The sequence below is a fragment of the Dendropsophus ebraccatus genome, chromosome 12 (assembly GCF_027789765.1).
Source record: "Dendropsophus ebraccatus isolate aDenEbr1 chromosome 12, aDenEbr1.pat, whole genome shotgun sequence".
Taxonomy (NCBI): domain Eukaryota; kingdom Metazoa; phylum Chordata; class Amphibia; order Anura; family Hylidae; genus Dendropsophus; species Dendropsophus ebraccatus.
Window position 1 is genome coordinate 56,582,274 of NC_091465.1, and position 15,371 is coordinate 56,597,644.

Sequence of the window (15,371 nt, forward strand, 5' to 3'; positions counted from 1 at the left end):
ACATGTTTGCAGAATTCCGTCCACACATGAATGGAGTTCTGGGACTCGAAGCATCCAGCATCATGATTAATTATGATGGCAGGAGCTCCGATACTGTTTAAATGTCCGAGCTAGTGTACGGACACAGCCACGCCGGTTAAAAGCCACTTCCTAACAGAATGCACAGGTAAAACATACATGAGTGAGGTGTTACTTGCCGTTGAACATAGCTGCAATTCATGTTCCAAATAGCTGACACTGTTATGGTGTGTTTAGACAAACAGATTTATCTGACAGATTTTTTAAAGCCAAAGCCAAAAACAGGGAACAAGTCATAAAGGAAAGATTGAGATTTCTCCTCTTTTCAAATCCATTCCTGAATTTGGCTTCAAAAATGTGTGCAAACACACCATTAGATAGCTGTTAACTCAATGAGACACATGGTTCCTTTCATATATCCAGCTGTGCTTCCAGGATCTAGAGAAATGCTTTTTTTCATTAGTACAAGGAGTCAAAGAGGTTTTTCCAAGCTCCTGAATAGCTGCAATCTGGAATGCTTCCTCCCTCCCTGCTTGATTGACACCTGAAATCTGAGTCTCAAGCAGGGCAGGTATGGGGTGCGGAAATAAGAAGGTAATACAGCCTGGAGAACTTTTGGAGCTCAGGAAAGCCTCTTTGCCTCTTCTTCCTATGGAAAAATGTAACAACTGTCTAACAGTGTCAGCGGTTTGTAATGAGAATTGCAGCTGACAGATTTCCTTTACGGCTTACATAGGGTTCAAGGGACACAGGGGGAGATTTATCAAACATGGTTTATACGGCTGGGTTCACACTATGTATATTTGAGGCTGTATTTGTGAGGCTGTATAGCAACCAAAACCAGGAGTGGATTGAAAACACAGAAAGGATCTGTTCACATAATGTTGTAATTGAGTGGATGGCCGTCATTTAATGGCAAATTTTTGCTGTTATTTTAAAACAACGGCTGTTATATTGAAATAATGGCAGTTATTTACTGTTATATGACGGCCATCCACTCAATTTCAACATTGTGTGAACAGAGCCTTTCTGTGTTTTCAATCCACTCCTGGTTTCGGTTGCTATGAGGACCTGACTTGAGGACCAAATACTGCCTGAAATATACGTAGTGTGAACCCAGCATCAAAGTGAAACTGGCTCAGTTGCCCTTAGCAACCAATCAGAATTCACATTTTATTTTCCAAAGACATACCTCCCAACTTTTTGGATGGCTAAAGAGTGACTCTTGTTGTTCACTTAAAGAAGCAGTTCACAAAAGAACTTTTATACTCACCACAGCTGATCGGTGTCCCGCGGCGCGGCTTCGTTCCGGTCCCCCCATTTAAATCCGGTGCACACTCACATCCGCCTCTGCAGTGACTCCTCCTCTCTGCCTTGTAATTGAACGCCGTAGAGAATGCATAGAAGCATGTCAGATCCGGCGTATAATGACAGGACAGAGAAGAGGAGTCACAGCAGAGGCGGATGTGAGCGCGCGCCGGATTTGAACAGCGTTGTAGGACTGGAACGAAGCCACGCCGCGGGACACTGGTCAGCTGTGGTAAGTGTATAAGCCAGCGGCTACACGTGGGGGGGGGGGGGGGGGCTATAAAAGTTTTTTGTTAACTGCTTCTTTAAGGAAAAATTTACAGACATTTCTATATTTTCTTATTCAAGATACATCCACACATCCAGGATCTGCTGTAGATTGATGGATGCATTTAGTTACATTGATATCCGCAAATCTGCAGCAGATCCTGTTTGTGTGACTGCATCCTTAGGTCCCATCCACACATAGTAAACCTGTCTGTAATTGCGGAACCGTGGACAGGATTACAAATGTTTCAGTAACTGTCCACATTTGCAGGGACCCACTGTCAAATAGGTGACACGGACACACAATGGCCTCATCATTTTTTTTGTGGCACGGATCGCGGCCCCAAAATGGATAACACCATAACACCTACAGATGTGTGTGTATGGGGCCATATGAACTGTAATTGCGAAATGATGTGTGAAAGGGACCATAATGTTACATGATTCATCTGACTATACCAATATTTAAGATCCAACTTGCACCACATGATAGAAAAATATGCAAGTTTAGGTAAAAGACAGAAACCAGACACTTTCTAGAGCAACATAAAAAAGTTTATTAATGCAAATCTAATCCCCAGGTCAAAAAGAGGTACATGTAAGGGGCAAAGAGGGACAGAGGAATGTGGGTCAAAAGTAGGGACTGTCCCTCCAAAAGAGGGACACTTGGGAGGTTTGCAAAGAGTCTGTGAGGAATGAAAAGTGGAATCTAATTGGTTGCTAGGGGCAATTGAGCCAGTTTTACTTTACACCATGTTCAATAAATCTCCCCCATAGTGTTGTCGATCATGCTAATCTATATGCTGTTATACTTGATGACAGGCTGCCCAGTACCAAAAAAGCACCACCCAGCATCAAGGGTCTTTCCAGTCAGAACACAAAATGTGACTATTAATTTGCTTTAAAAAAAAACAGCACCAGATAGTCCTCAGGTTGTGTGCTCTATTCACTTCAATTAATCTGAGCTGCAGTACCACACACAAACTATATACAAGAGTGGCATTGTTTCTGTAAGAAACATTTCTTCTAATCTTGGATAACCCTTTTGTGTATATATGTACACTGGGTTCACACATTTTTTTGAAATGCCGCAAATAGTGGATTTAATGCACTCGCATTGGATGCGCTTGCGGACTCTGGCGGCTGCACACATTTCCGCCCGTGACATAGACTCATTTATATCCACTAGTGGATTCCGCCGTCCATCCAAAGAATGAACCTGTTCGTTCTTTGGACGGATGGTGGAATCCGTCTGTGCATAGAATGGAGTCTATGACACGAGTGGAGACACGCGCGGCCCCCCAGAGTCTGCGAGCAGGTGCGAGCTGCGGAATCCGCAACAGATTTTCTGTCGGGCTTCCGTAGTGTGCACGTACCCAAAGTGAGAGAAGTTTCCCAGGACTGGATCCATCCTTTCCCAGCACCCAGGGAAGATCAGCACGGAGTGGAGCAGACTTTAAAGCCCAGAGCCTGAAGAGCACAATGCAGAAATGCTTTACTTTCTTCCTACTGCAAATTCACTCATCTCTCAGCATGATGATCCACTCACCCCGCCACCCTACTGAAGCCTTATATACTGTATGTGCTGTTATGACATTATGTAGCCCCCCTCTCATGAATAGTAGTGAGTGCACCTGTGTGATTTTCCATGTAGTACTATGCCTGGTCTGATTTTTGCTAGGGACAAGTGCCAGGAAAACATGGATACATTATATGGCTGTATCCATGTTTTCCAGGACTCCCTAGGGCGGCATCCAGCTTATGCAGCGACAGGGAATCAAACACAGAGCGTTTGGGTTCAGCTAATGTTGCTGAACCCAAACATTTTGACAGATTTGCTTAACATTACCAGGGACTGTTCATGCAGCCCGGAAAGAGAGACCCCTAGGGAAGCCGCAATCTCTCTGTAGAGTGGAGCTCGGCCTCTGTGGTGGTAAGATGGTGGGACAACATACTGGAGTGATTTTCTCATATGCTTATTTTTAAAATTGAATTACTGAAAAGTTGTGTTTTGTCTAATTGCAGCATTGTTGTTACTCTAAAATGTCCTGTGTTCTTTTTCAGGAATTGAGGAGGGTCTTGAGTTAACCATGTGAGTATTTTCATGTGCATATGAAAGTAAAGCCAATTCAAATGTGGAAATCTATATTTCAGATTAAAAAAAAATTACCAGGCTGTTAGAGAAGGAATGCCCTCTCAGTTTTTTTTGTCAATGTAAATGCATGATGTTATCGTGCTGCATTACAGCTAAAGTAAAAGAATGGGGGCATGCTGTATCCCACAAGTGGCTGCCCCCCAACAGTTGCAAGAAATAAATTCTAGGCCGATTTCCTGCTGCTCTAGAGCCCTGCCACCTCCATACTATTTTATCAATAAGCAGTACAGTTGTAAAAATTGTTTGTCCTAATTCTTTGACAATATTTTGATCAGTATTCAATTTAAAAGATATTTTGATTTATTTGGTAAATTAATTTACAAGCCGACTGCCCTGGAACGGTGCATCATGTGACGTCTTGTGTCTAGGAAGGGCCATTTGTAAGGCATTAAAAGCTTGCTAAGTATATAAATAGTTAGGAGGCTGACTGGGTCAAGAACCTCACCACACATCCCGGCCGGTGACGTCACAGAACCACGTGACTAATGGAAAAATTAAGAGAAGACAAAATTGACAAGACAAATCAGTAGAGTGAATGTCAAAATAACCCGGAATACCCCTTTAACCATTTCAACATATATCTCCTTCAGCTGTGCATATGGGGCACAGGAGACAGTGACACCAAGTGGCATGAAAATGGAAAGGAAGTACAGGCAGAAATAGGAAGTGCAGGTAGGAACAGAAAATATAGATGAGTGCAGACACCCTTCACCCCTAGGGTCCTATACGAAGGTGCTTTACTACAGGTGGGCAAGAAAATAGCTGCGGCCACACCCGCTGAGGGACACTGCACATAGTTTTAGGCCGCATTCATGTTTTTATGCGTGGACCATATTTATGTGCTATGGACTGGACTTTGAAGCTCATAGCGTCATTATTCATTATAATGCAAAGCAGTAGAAAACAGACTGGCAACAGTGGAGTTAACAGTCCCAAAAGTCATGTGCTTTGAGGGGAGGGGAGGGGGGGGGGAGAATGCTGAGCCTGCAGTGATTTTGCAAAACAGCCTAGAACCAGAAAATTGACAAGATATCCACATGGCAACCCCCCCATCCATGATCAGCTGTTTAGCACTACACAATTAACAGGGCTGGAAGTAGGTGGCTCCATTGACTATGTAGTGGCCAGCTCTAGTTACTACAGCTTAGCTGCTGCTCCCTTGAGCAGGAGCTGAGCTGAAGTAACCTGTTGCCACCACTATGCAGTGAACAGAGATAACTGCTTCCTGTCCCATTCACTGTGTAGGGTGGGTGCTGAACAGCTCATCCATCTGTTTTAATCAAAAGGCCCTTTAATACAAAAACCCAGGATGTAAACATGGTGTTATACTATTTTAGTGTACTTACTTGGGTGTGTATTACTTCTATGTTTTGTCCTTCTACCGGTAGGAAGTTTCCATTCAACCCAAAACTGGGGATTGACAATCCTGCTTTGTGCCTTGGTGAAGATCCAGGTTTGTTACCTCATAATTATCACATTATAGATAAGCTGTTTTCCACAAACCATGATGCTGACTTCAGTACACAATGAGTTAATAAACAGGCAGAAAGCAAAACCCCCCAAGTAATCAGGGTTCCCACCCAGCAGCCTGACATTGGATGAGGAGGCTGCCGGGATTTATAGTATGAGAAGAGCGTGCTAACCGGCTGGCGAGAGCATCTGAAACAGAGCGGCATGGAGCAGCGCTTTTAGGTGGATCCAGGTACCGGAGAGGAGTATGTGTCGTGATAATCACTGTGTGACTTTTTTAATTTTGTTGTGATACCCGGATAACCCCTTTTAATCTCTTAGTGTCTGTTCATACACTAAAGGCTAGACTAGGTGGTTTCCCACCACTGGTATTCTTTTTTCTTCTCTGTGACAAAAGCTTCTCCCGATGTATTGGTAATGAAGGGTACTTTGAAGTTTCTCCACTAGATGTCAGTGTTTGGTATTCTTATGTATTGCACAGCTGAAGTCAGTATTGGGTTAATATTTTTTATATGTCATGTGTTACTAGTGACCAATGGGAGGAGCTCTCTGCTTCTAACCTAATCTATCTTCTTTCTTATGCACACACTCATCCCTACCACTCACAGGGTAGATTACATAGCCCCTGTAGGAAGTTACTTGGTGGAGGAAGTGTAGCTTCAGTCTTATCCAGATTCTTGTGGGAGAAAGACACACAGAGCAAGTGTCCCTGCTGTAGCCAAGCCAGGGCCTGGCTTATGCAAGGACCCTTGTCTGGGACCAAAGAGTAGTCTAGTCTAAGAGTAGTCTTGTCTATGTGTGTATGCAGATGCAGCTACAGACAACCAGTTCTTCCAGTATTCCTACTATACCTACTATGCAGTGCTCAACACTAAAGGGAGAAGAGTCTAGGAACATCCTGATTCATGCCGTGAACCAGTCTAAAAAGTGCAGGGCAGTATCCTAAGAAACAGAGGAACTAGCTTGGATAGGACAAAGCTACCAAGGAAGGTCTACGTATCCTTTCTCACAGTGCAGGTAACTGGAACACCTCCAGTAACTTAGCTTCACCCATATAACCACGACTGGGGCTTGTATCATCTTATTAGGATAGGTAACTCTACACTGTAGGGCACAAGGTGGTCACACACAGTCTAAACACAGGTACAAGTACACTTCTCACTCTACAAGTACTTCTTTAAAGTTCTGGCAGAGTACATAGCTATATTGGGTTGGGACTCTCTCAACAAACTCTTCTCCTCTACTCTAAACTTTCCAAGCACAGCTACAACTACCTCTCTTCTACTCTACTTCTCCAAGCACCTCCTCAAGCACAAACGAGTTAAAGGGGTAGTGGGGCGGTAAAGAATTATTCACAGAATAACACACATTACAAAGTTATACAATTTTGTAATGTATGCTACAGATGTAGCCTGTGTTAACTTGATCACAATGACGCATTTAACTCGACACTCTAATTGACTTAACACAGCTCCCTGACACAATTATTGCGTCAGGGATCATGTTAACCCAGGCTACATCTGTATGTCTGTGAATGGCCCCCTTCCCCGCGTCATCAGCCGCGATTGGCTAAGCACAGTTATGCTCAGCCAATCGCGGCTGAGCATCGGATGACGCTGCAGAGGGCGGCCGGCATTCGGAACAGTCAGAGCTGTTCGCCGGACGGCCGAAGAAAATGTCACTGACTGAAGATCGGAGATGGGGGTCGGCACGTGACAGGTAATGTATAGCGCACCACACTTCCGGGTACACAGGTGGGGGTGGTGGGACACGGAAAAGGGGGCCATTCACAGACATAACATACATTACAAAGTTGTATAACTTTGTAATGTGTGTTATTCTGTGAATAATTCTTTACCGCCGCACTACCCCTTTAAGCACTAAAGTCTATGTGAAGATTTATCTATTTGACTAAAGTATGTTGTACTACTAAAAGACTGCACAGAAAAGCTGGGACTCTGTCATAATTTATACACACCAGCACCCATACATACAAACAGCACACCTTGGGTTATTTTTCACCTTTCTGTGGGTGGTGGTACCAATAGTCTGGTGGGTCAGTTGCCACTCAGCACTACCATGACAAGAGCCCAAGGGACCCACTACAGCCCGGCAGGTTACCGACCATTTGGGGAACACTACAGACTGGCCACACTAAAGGAGGTATCAACTTCACACCTGTGTGCTGGACAAGCACTGGCGTCACGACAATACTATCTTTGGCTGAGCTGTACTCAGCTGTCAGTATGTCGGGTTGGATTTCTGCTCTCACTACCAGGACCAGAGTAACCTCACAACCTAAAAGTTTAACACATTACATGACATGCTGACAACACTTTGTTTCACTGTATTGGTATTGGTTAGGTGATAAGCAGTGCCTGGTTTCCTTCAGACATAATGCCTAAAAGCTAAATCTTGGTTTTACCAGAACAGATAACCTTTCACTGCCATAAAACCCAGAGTGGTGCAGTGATGTTTGATGTTCTAGAGGTTTTTACATTCTGCACACAGGGGACATAGCAAAGTGCCGAGATCTACTCCAATGCCTTTGGGCTGTATTACATGGCCCTAATCTGTTAGAGCTGTTATCAACTGTAATCTGTTATCAGCGCTCACTTGCCCCTCGCTCTCCGCTCGCTGTCGGTGCTATTACATGCATCGACAGTGAGCAGGTAAATGCGGGAAGCTACCGGAGGAGCTGCCTGGACGCTATTTAGATAATCAGGCGAGCCCATAGGAGGAACTGGTGGTCTGCTGCCACTGCTCCTATTGCACAGAGCGACGGTAGATCGTTGCCATCATTGTTGTCTATAAAAATGAACAGCGCTCCATAGTGTAGAAATCAGGACAGGGCCGTCTTAACAGCATTATGGGCCCCTGGGCAGAGGTGCGAATTGCCCCCCCCCCCCCCCAGCGGCCACCGCCATCAAAACCCCCTTATCTGGTAAGGTATATTGCCTATAATAGTGATTGTCATATATGTTGCACACATACAGTATATCACTATTATAGGCAATATACCTTACCACCTATTTATCAACCATATAGATACAGGTATAAAGGTGGAGCAGTAGGTAGGTGGTTATATAGCCTATAATAGTGATATATGTGTACAACCATACCATATATTATAATATATATATATATATATATATATATATATATATATATATGGGGTACAGGTATATGTGGGGTATAAAGGTGGTGGGTAAAAGCCTAATTAATATATATTGGTGCCCCTCTCTATATATGAGACATGTTCCTGTCCCTCTGCATATACGCCATGTTTTCTCCCTGTATACTGTATAATACAGGGAGTCTGTGTATACTGTATTATACAGTATACAGGGAAACAACATGGCTTATATATAAAGAAGGGCCAAACAACATGTCTCATATATACAGAGGGGCAACAACATGACTATTATATATGTTGTTGTTGCCCGTCTGTATATATGAGACATGTTGTTTTGCCCTTCTATATATATGAACCATGTTTTTTCCCTGTATATTGTATTATACAGTATACATACAGGGAAACAACATGGTTCTCATATATAATAGTCATGTTGTTGCCCCTCTGTATATATAAGACATGTTGTTTTGCCCTTCTCTATATATAAGCCATGTTGTTTCCCTTTATATTGTATTATACAGTATACAGGAAGACAACAATGGAGCGATATATACACATTCAGGAGGAAGATAAGTATATAATACACTGCTGTATACACTGAATGGAGATTATATACACACTCATACAGGAGGAAGATAAGTATATAATACACTGAATGGAGATATATACACACACTCAGGAGGAGGATAAGTATATAATACACTGCTGTATACACTGAATGGAGAGATATATACACTCAGGAGGAGGATAAGTATATAATACACTGCTGTATACACTAAATGGAGAGATATATACACTCAGGAGGAGTATAAGTATATAATACACTGCTGTATACACTGAATGGAGATATATACACACACTCAGGAGGAGGATAAGTATATAATACACTGCTGTATACACTGAATGGAGAGATATATACACTCAGGAGGAGGATAAGTATATAATACACTGCTGTATACACTGAATGGAGATTATATACACACTCATACAGGAGGAAGATAACTATATAATACACAGAATGAAGATTATATACACACTCAGGAGGAGGATAAGTATATAATACACTGCTGTATACACTGAATGGAGATATGTATACACACTCAGGAGGAGGATAAGTATATAATACACTGCTGTATACACTGAATGGAGAGATATATACACTCAGGAGGAGGATAAGTATATAATACACTGCTGTATACACTGAATGGAGATTATATACACACTCATACAGGAGGAAGATAAGTATATAATACACAGAATGGAGATTATATACACACTCAGGAGGAGGATAAGTATATAATACACTGCTGTATACACTGAATGGAGATATATATACACACTCAGGAGGAGGATAAGTATATAATACACTGCTGTATACACTGAATGGAGAGATATATACACTCAGGAGGAGGATAAGTACATAATACATTGCTGTATACACTGAATGGAGATACACACTCAGAGGAGTTACACCCCCGATCCCCCCTCCCTCCCTCCCTCCCTGTTTACCAGTTCACCCACGGCCCTGTCTGCATCCCTGCAGAGAGCACTCCCATGATTAACACCTTCCCTGCCAGCTAGCCTCCCCCCCTCCTATCAGCACATACTCACTCAGGCTTTGTGCTTCAGGCCTCCAGCTTCTCCTTCCTCTCAGGGCTCTGCTGGTGACGTCACTCCTCTGCTCCGCGCGGGAATGTAGGGGGTGAGAGAGACCTCTAGTGACCGGAAGCAGAATGCAGCTTCCGGCCACAAGAGCGAGCTGTGCACAGTCCCACAGCTGCAAACGCTCATCAGGAGCACTCCCAGTTAAAGGGCCAGGGAATATGTCACAGGGCAGGGGCCCCCTAGGACGCAAGGGCCCCCGGGCAGCCGCCTACCATGCCCAATGGGTAAGACGGCCCTGAATCAGGAAAAAGAGAAAATGGAGATTCTCATCTGATGGTGTTGTGCAAGTACAAGGCACAACACGCATATGAACTACAGCCACTCCCAGGCAACCACAACGGGATAGTAACCGCAATAGAATCCTCCACTTTACAACTGGGTCCAACAGGCACAGGTCCAGGTAAAAAAGCAAGGCAAAATAAAGTACTAAAAATTTCTTTAAAAATTACTCTGACACTTGAGAAAGGGATTTGTGCGATCCTGAAATGCATTGTTGTTTTTTAATAAATTTAGTACTTTATTTTGCCTTGCTTTTTTACCTGGGCCTGCACCCTTTGTGTTTCAGATTGCAGCTATATGGAGTTGAAGTATCAGCACACAGACATTTGTGGAAGTATATTAGTTGTGTTCTTTACTGGAGATCAGGGGCGGATTAACTTTACCATAGGCCCCGGGCTGTTCACCAAGCCTGGGCCCCCCCCACCCCACTGTAACTATGGCAGCACTAGCCTGGCGTTCATAGTACAGGATAGATAATGTCATGATGTCCTGATTTGTGCAAAATTGCCATAAAAAAAAAACTGTGATTTTTGCAAATCATGGCAGAAGTGTAGCCAGGAGACAGTACACCGCTGAAAGTATAAGTCTTTTTGGGTGGTCATGGGCCCCCCAGGAGCTCAGGGCCCCGAGCTGCCGCCCGAAACGCCCCTATTATAATCCACTACTGCTGGAGTTACACAGCAACCATAACAATCTTAACATGTGTTCTTTTCAACATGGAGGATACAAGAGAGAGAGTAACAGAGAGAACATAAAGCAGAGCAATGCACATAAAAGATATTAACACTTAACACAGCGCCACCTGCTGTCTGTATAACATAAGTCCTCCAACATAAGCTGAAGCTGTTGCATATACTTCAACACCCCTTCTCAACAGCTAAGGCTTCGTCCAGTAGGCCCAGCTTCTTCATGAGCCTAGAATGTCTTTCTGCACTTAGAGGTTTGGTAAACATATCCGCGAGCATCTCCTCAGTTGGGCAGTACTGTAATTCCAGAACTTCTTGTTCTTGAAGATCCCTCAGAAAATGAAACTTTACATCAATATGCTTGGTTCTTGGGCTGACTCTTTCCATCTTTGCAAGTGCAAGACATCCTTGATTATCTTCAAAAACCTTTGTCGGTTCCAACTGTTGTTGACCCAAATCTACCAACAGTTGTCGTAGCCAGATAAATTCTTGACTTGCATGTGCTGCTGCAACATACTCTGCTTCTGTTGATGAAAGTGTTACAGACAGCTGTTTTCTACTAGCCCAGCTGACAGCACCACCTGAAACGAGTAACAGATAGCCACTGGTGGATTTTCTGTCGCTTGGGTCTCCAGCCCAATCAGCATCAACATATCCTATCAGGTTACATTTGTTACTTGCTGGTAACTTCAGCTTAGAGTGCAGGGTTCCCTTTAAATAGCATATGACTCTTTTTAAGCCATTCCAATCCAGCTGACTTGGCATTGAGGTTTTTCTGCATGGAATTCCTACGGCTGCTGCGATATCAGGTCTTGTAGCAGTGGCAATATATAGCAATTTTCCTATGGCCCTTCTATACTGGTTATCATTCGGTAGCAAAGTACTTTGATTGTTCATTTCCTTCAGGTAGTTGGTTTCCATGGGAGACTTCACTGCTTTTGCATCTTCCAATCCAAAAGTGTTAATTATTTCCTAATTTTGTGTTTCTGATCTAGAAGAAAACTCCCATCTTCCTCCCTTTCGATCTGAATGCCAAGATAGTTGCTTATATTTCCAAGATCTTTGGTCTTAAAGTTCAGATTCAAGGTTTGTAGTATTCCTTTTTCATCCCCTTCTCGCTCAAAACAGACTAAAAGATCATCCACATAAATAAGCACAAAAATCCATCTGTCTGTCAGTCTCTTTGTATACAGACAGGGGTCTGCCTTACTCCGTTAAAAGTCCTCATTGGTAAGGACCTCATTTAATTTTACATTCCACGCTCTGGCTGCCTGTTTCAGACCATATATACTTTTCTGAAGTTTACATAACAGGTCTGGTCTTTGGTCATCTTTGAATCCTGGCGGTTGTTCCATGTAAATGTCTTCAGTTAATTCACCATGTAAGAACGCTGTTTTTACATCGAAATGTTTCACCTGCATCTTATTGGTAGCTGCTACCGAGAGCAAAGTTCTGATTGTAGCGTGTTTAACCACTGGAGCGAATGTCTCTCGTTGTAGTCTTCTCCATATTTTTGAGAGTATCCCTTGGCAACTAGTCTTGCTTTATATCGTTCAATGGTACCTTCAGCATGGTATTTAACTTTGAAAGTCCATTTACAGCCAATAGCTTTTCTTCCTGCTGGCAGTTCTGTTTTAGTGTCATGCAAAGATTTAATTTCTTCTTTTGCTGCCTTTATCCACTTACTGTCTTCCCTGTCTGGAAGCTGGGAAACTTCTTCCCAGGATTCGGGTTCATGAATGCTAACTGTACTCGCCTTGTATGAGAAACGCACTGGTGCAAAACCCTTGTTTTCTCTAATTGAACGCCTTGGTTCTGTATCTGAGATTGGTTGTGTCATCTCACTCATGGTATCTGGGTTTGTATTGACTTCAACCATTTGTTCAGAGGATGCAGTGGTAGTCTGAGTACTGTCACTTTCCTGTTCTGTTCTTGATTCCAATGTAGTCATCACACCATCCTTTAATTCTTCAACAAAAGTGACACTGTTGCTAATAGCAACTCTTTCTGTTTTGGGGTCTAGGATTCTGTATCCTTTGCAGTTATCACTGTATCCAACTAGAAGTCCCTCCACTGCTCTGTTCTGGAGTTTGGTGCGTTTCTCTTCTGGGATATACATGAATACTTTGCAACCAAACACTCTTATGTGTTTTACACCTGGCTTCTCACCATGCCACAGTTCATATGGTGTTTTCTCCACTGTTCTAGAGAAAAGTCTGTTCTGCAAATAAGCGGCAGTCATTGCAGCTTCACCCCAATACTTCTCATGTAGTCCAGAATCTGTTAGCATGCATCTGATCATTTCAGTCAGGGTTCTGTTCTTCCTTTCAGCTACCCCATTTTGCTCTGGTGTGTAGGGGACTGTCTTTTGATGCTCTATGCCATGTTGATTTAGAAAGCTTTCAATTTTGTGTCCAGTGAATTCACCTCCATTATCACTTAGCAGTATCAGAGGTTTCCTTTGAAACTTGTTGCTTGTCTTTGCTAAGTAGTCTTGTAGCTTATCCAAAACTTCACTCTTTGTTTTTCATTAGATACATAACTGTGTACCTTAAATAGTCTTCTATGAAGGTCACTATATATCTGTTTCCACCAGGAGTGCTTAGTCTCATTGGACCACATACATCACTGTGTATAATATCGAGTGGTCTTGAGGCTCTGTTTTCACTTGCTTTGGGAAGTGTTGCCCTTGTAGCTTTGGATTTAATGCAACATTCACACCTGATGGTGTTTGAACAACTGGAAAATTTAAGATCCTTTGTTAGGTCCCTTTACTGTAATTTTTGTATGCTGTCAGGATGCCTGTAGCCTAATCGTCTATGCCACATGTGGAAACAGTCATTGTGTCCATGTGTGCATAGTTTTACCTGTTCTGTCACCGTGTTTAGGTTATATAAGTGCTCACTTATTTTGGCATCACCTGCTTTCCATGCAGTATAGCACACTCATCACCTTGGAATTTGACAGTAAGTCCTTTAGCTGTCAAGCGTTTCACCGATAACAGTCCACCTTCTAGACTGGGAACACATAGTACATCCTGCATTAGTATGGCTAAATTGCCTCCATTTTTACTTGGGCACACTAAGATTCCATGTCCAGTTCCTTCTGCATTTATGCTGCTTCCATCTGCAAGATAGATCATTTCCCTTTTGGTTATGTCAAGCTCTTTGAAGAAGTTTCTATTGCTTGTCATGTGACTTGTTGCACCTGAATCAATGCACCAGCTTTGCAATTTTTGATTATTTGTCACTTTGAAAGTACCATTCCAGTTATCTACATGTGGGTGCGATATAGTAGCTTTGACCTTTTGTCTAGTCCCTTTTGAAATTTGTTTCTGCTGTTCTGCCTTCCATATTGTGCAGTCTTTCTTTGTGTGTCCCTGCTTGTGGCATCTGAAACATGCCCTGGTTTCCTTCTTCTTCTGAAGTTGTGTATCTACAGCCTTAAGAGCTATTCCAGCATCAGTGTCTGTGGATTCATGCACAAGTTCCTTTCTTCTCTGGAATTCATCTATTAGCCGAGTCTTTACAAACTCTAGGGTCAGGTCTGCCTCAGGTCTTGTCTCCAGCGCATTTATCAGTGCACTGTATGAGTCAGGTAAACTGCATAACAATATGGCTGCAACATGACTGTCTTTTATTTCTTCACCCACTGTCCTCAGATGTGTAACCACTTCCAGCATTGCATTTATGTGCTCTTGCATGTCTTTTTCTTTGCTAAGTCTCATTCTGTATACATACCTCCCAACTTTTGCTGGAAGGAAAGAGGGACAGTCACGGCAATGGGCCACGCCCCTATAGCCACGCCCCCATAGCCACACCTCCATAACCGCATCACCTATTACCATTATATAGGAAACAAATGTTACCACCAGATCTTCACCACATAGTGACTTATCCCCCTTTATACTATTACTGCATAACATCCACTATACACAGAGCAGTACTCTCCCTCAGCACTGACTATATAGCGGTAGATGAGGCTGTACACCTGCTGACCTTATAGGTGATTATAATGCAGTTATTCAGTGACTCACAGGGGACGTCTTCTCTTGTTGATCACTTTTGTGGTTCTTCGCCATCATGCACGGCCATCTTGAAAACCTCTCCGGCCATCTGCGAGACAAACATTTTAGGCTCCTCTCTCCAGTATCATCCTCATCTGCTTCACAGTAACTCTCTGTGCCCCATATGGTACAGACCCCTCTGTGCCTCCATATCCCACTGTAGTAACCCCCATCTCCCCATAGGACACACTGTAGTAACCCCCATCTCCCCATAGGACACACTGTAGTAACCCCCATCTCCCCATAGGACACACTGTAGTAACCCCCATCTCCCCATAGGACACACTGTAGTAACCTCCTCCTCCCCATAGGTCCCACTGT

General features: G+C 43.2%; 1 protein-coding gene across 3 annotated transcripts in view; it reads left to right on the top strand.

Annotated features, from left to right (window-relative positions):
• NHERF4 (NHERF family PDZ scaffold protein 4) overlaps positions 1-15,371 on the top strand; it is a 63,822-nt gene that overhangs the window by 14,746 nt on the left and 33,705 nt on the right. For all 3 annotated transcript variants that reach the window (XM_069947917.1, XM_069947918.1, XM_069947919.1), the window contains exons 2-3: positions 3,658-3,685; positions 5,137-5,201. In XM_069947917.1, coding sequence (XP_069804018.1) covers positions 3,658-3,685; positions 5,137-5,201 — 93 coding nt within the window. The remainder of the gene's footprint in view (positions 1-3,657; positions 3,686-5,136; positions 5,202-15,371) is intronic.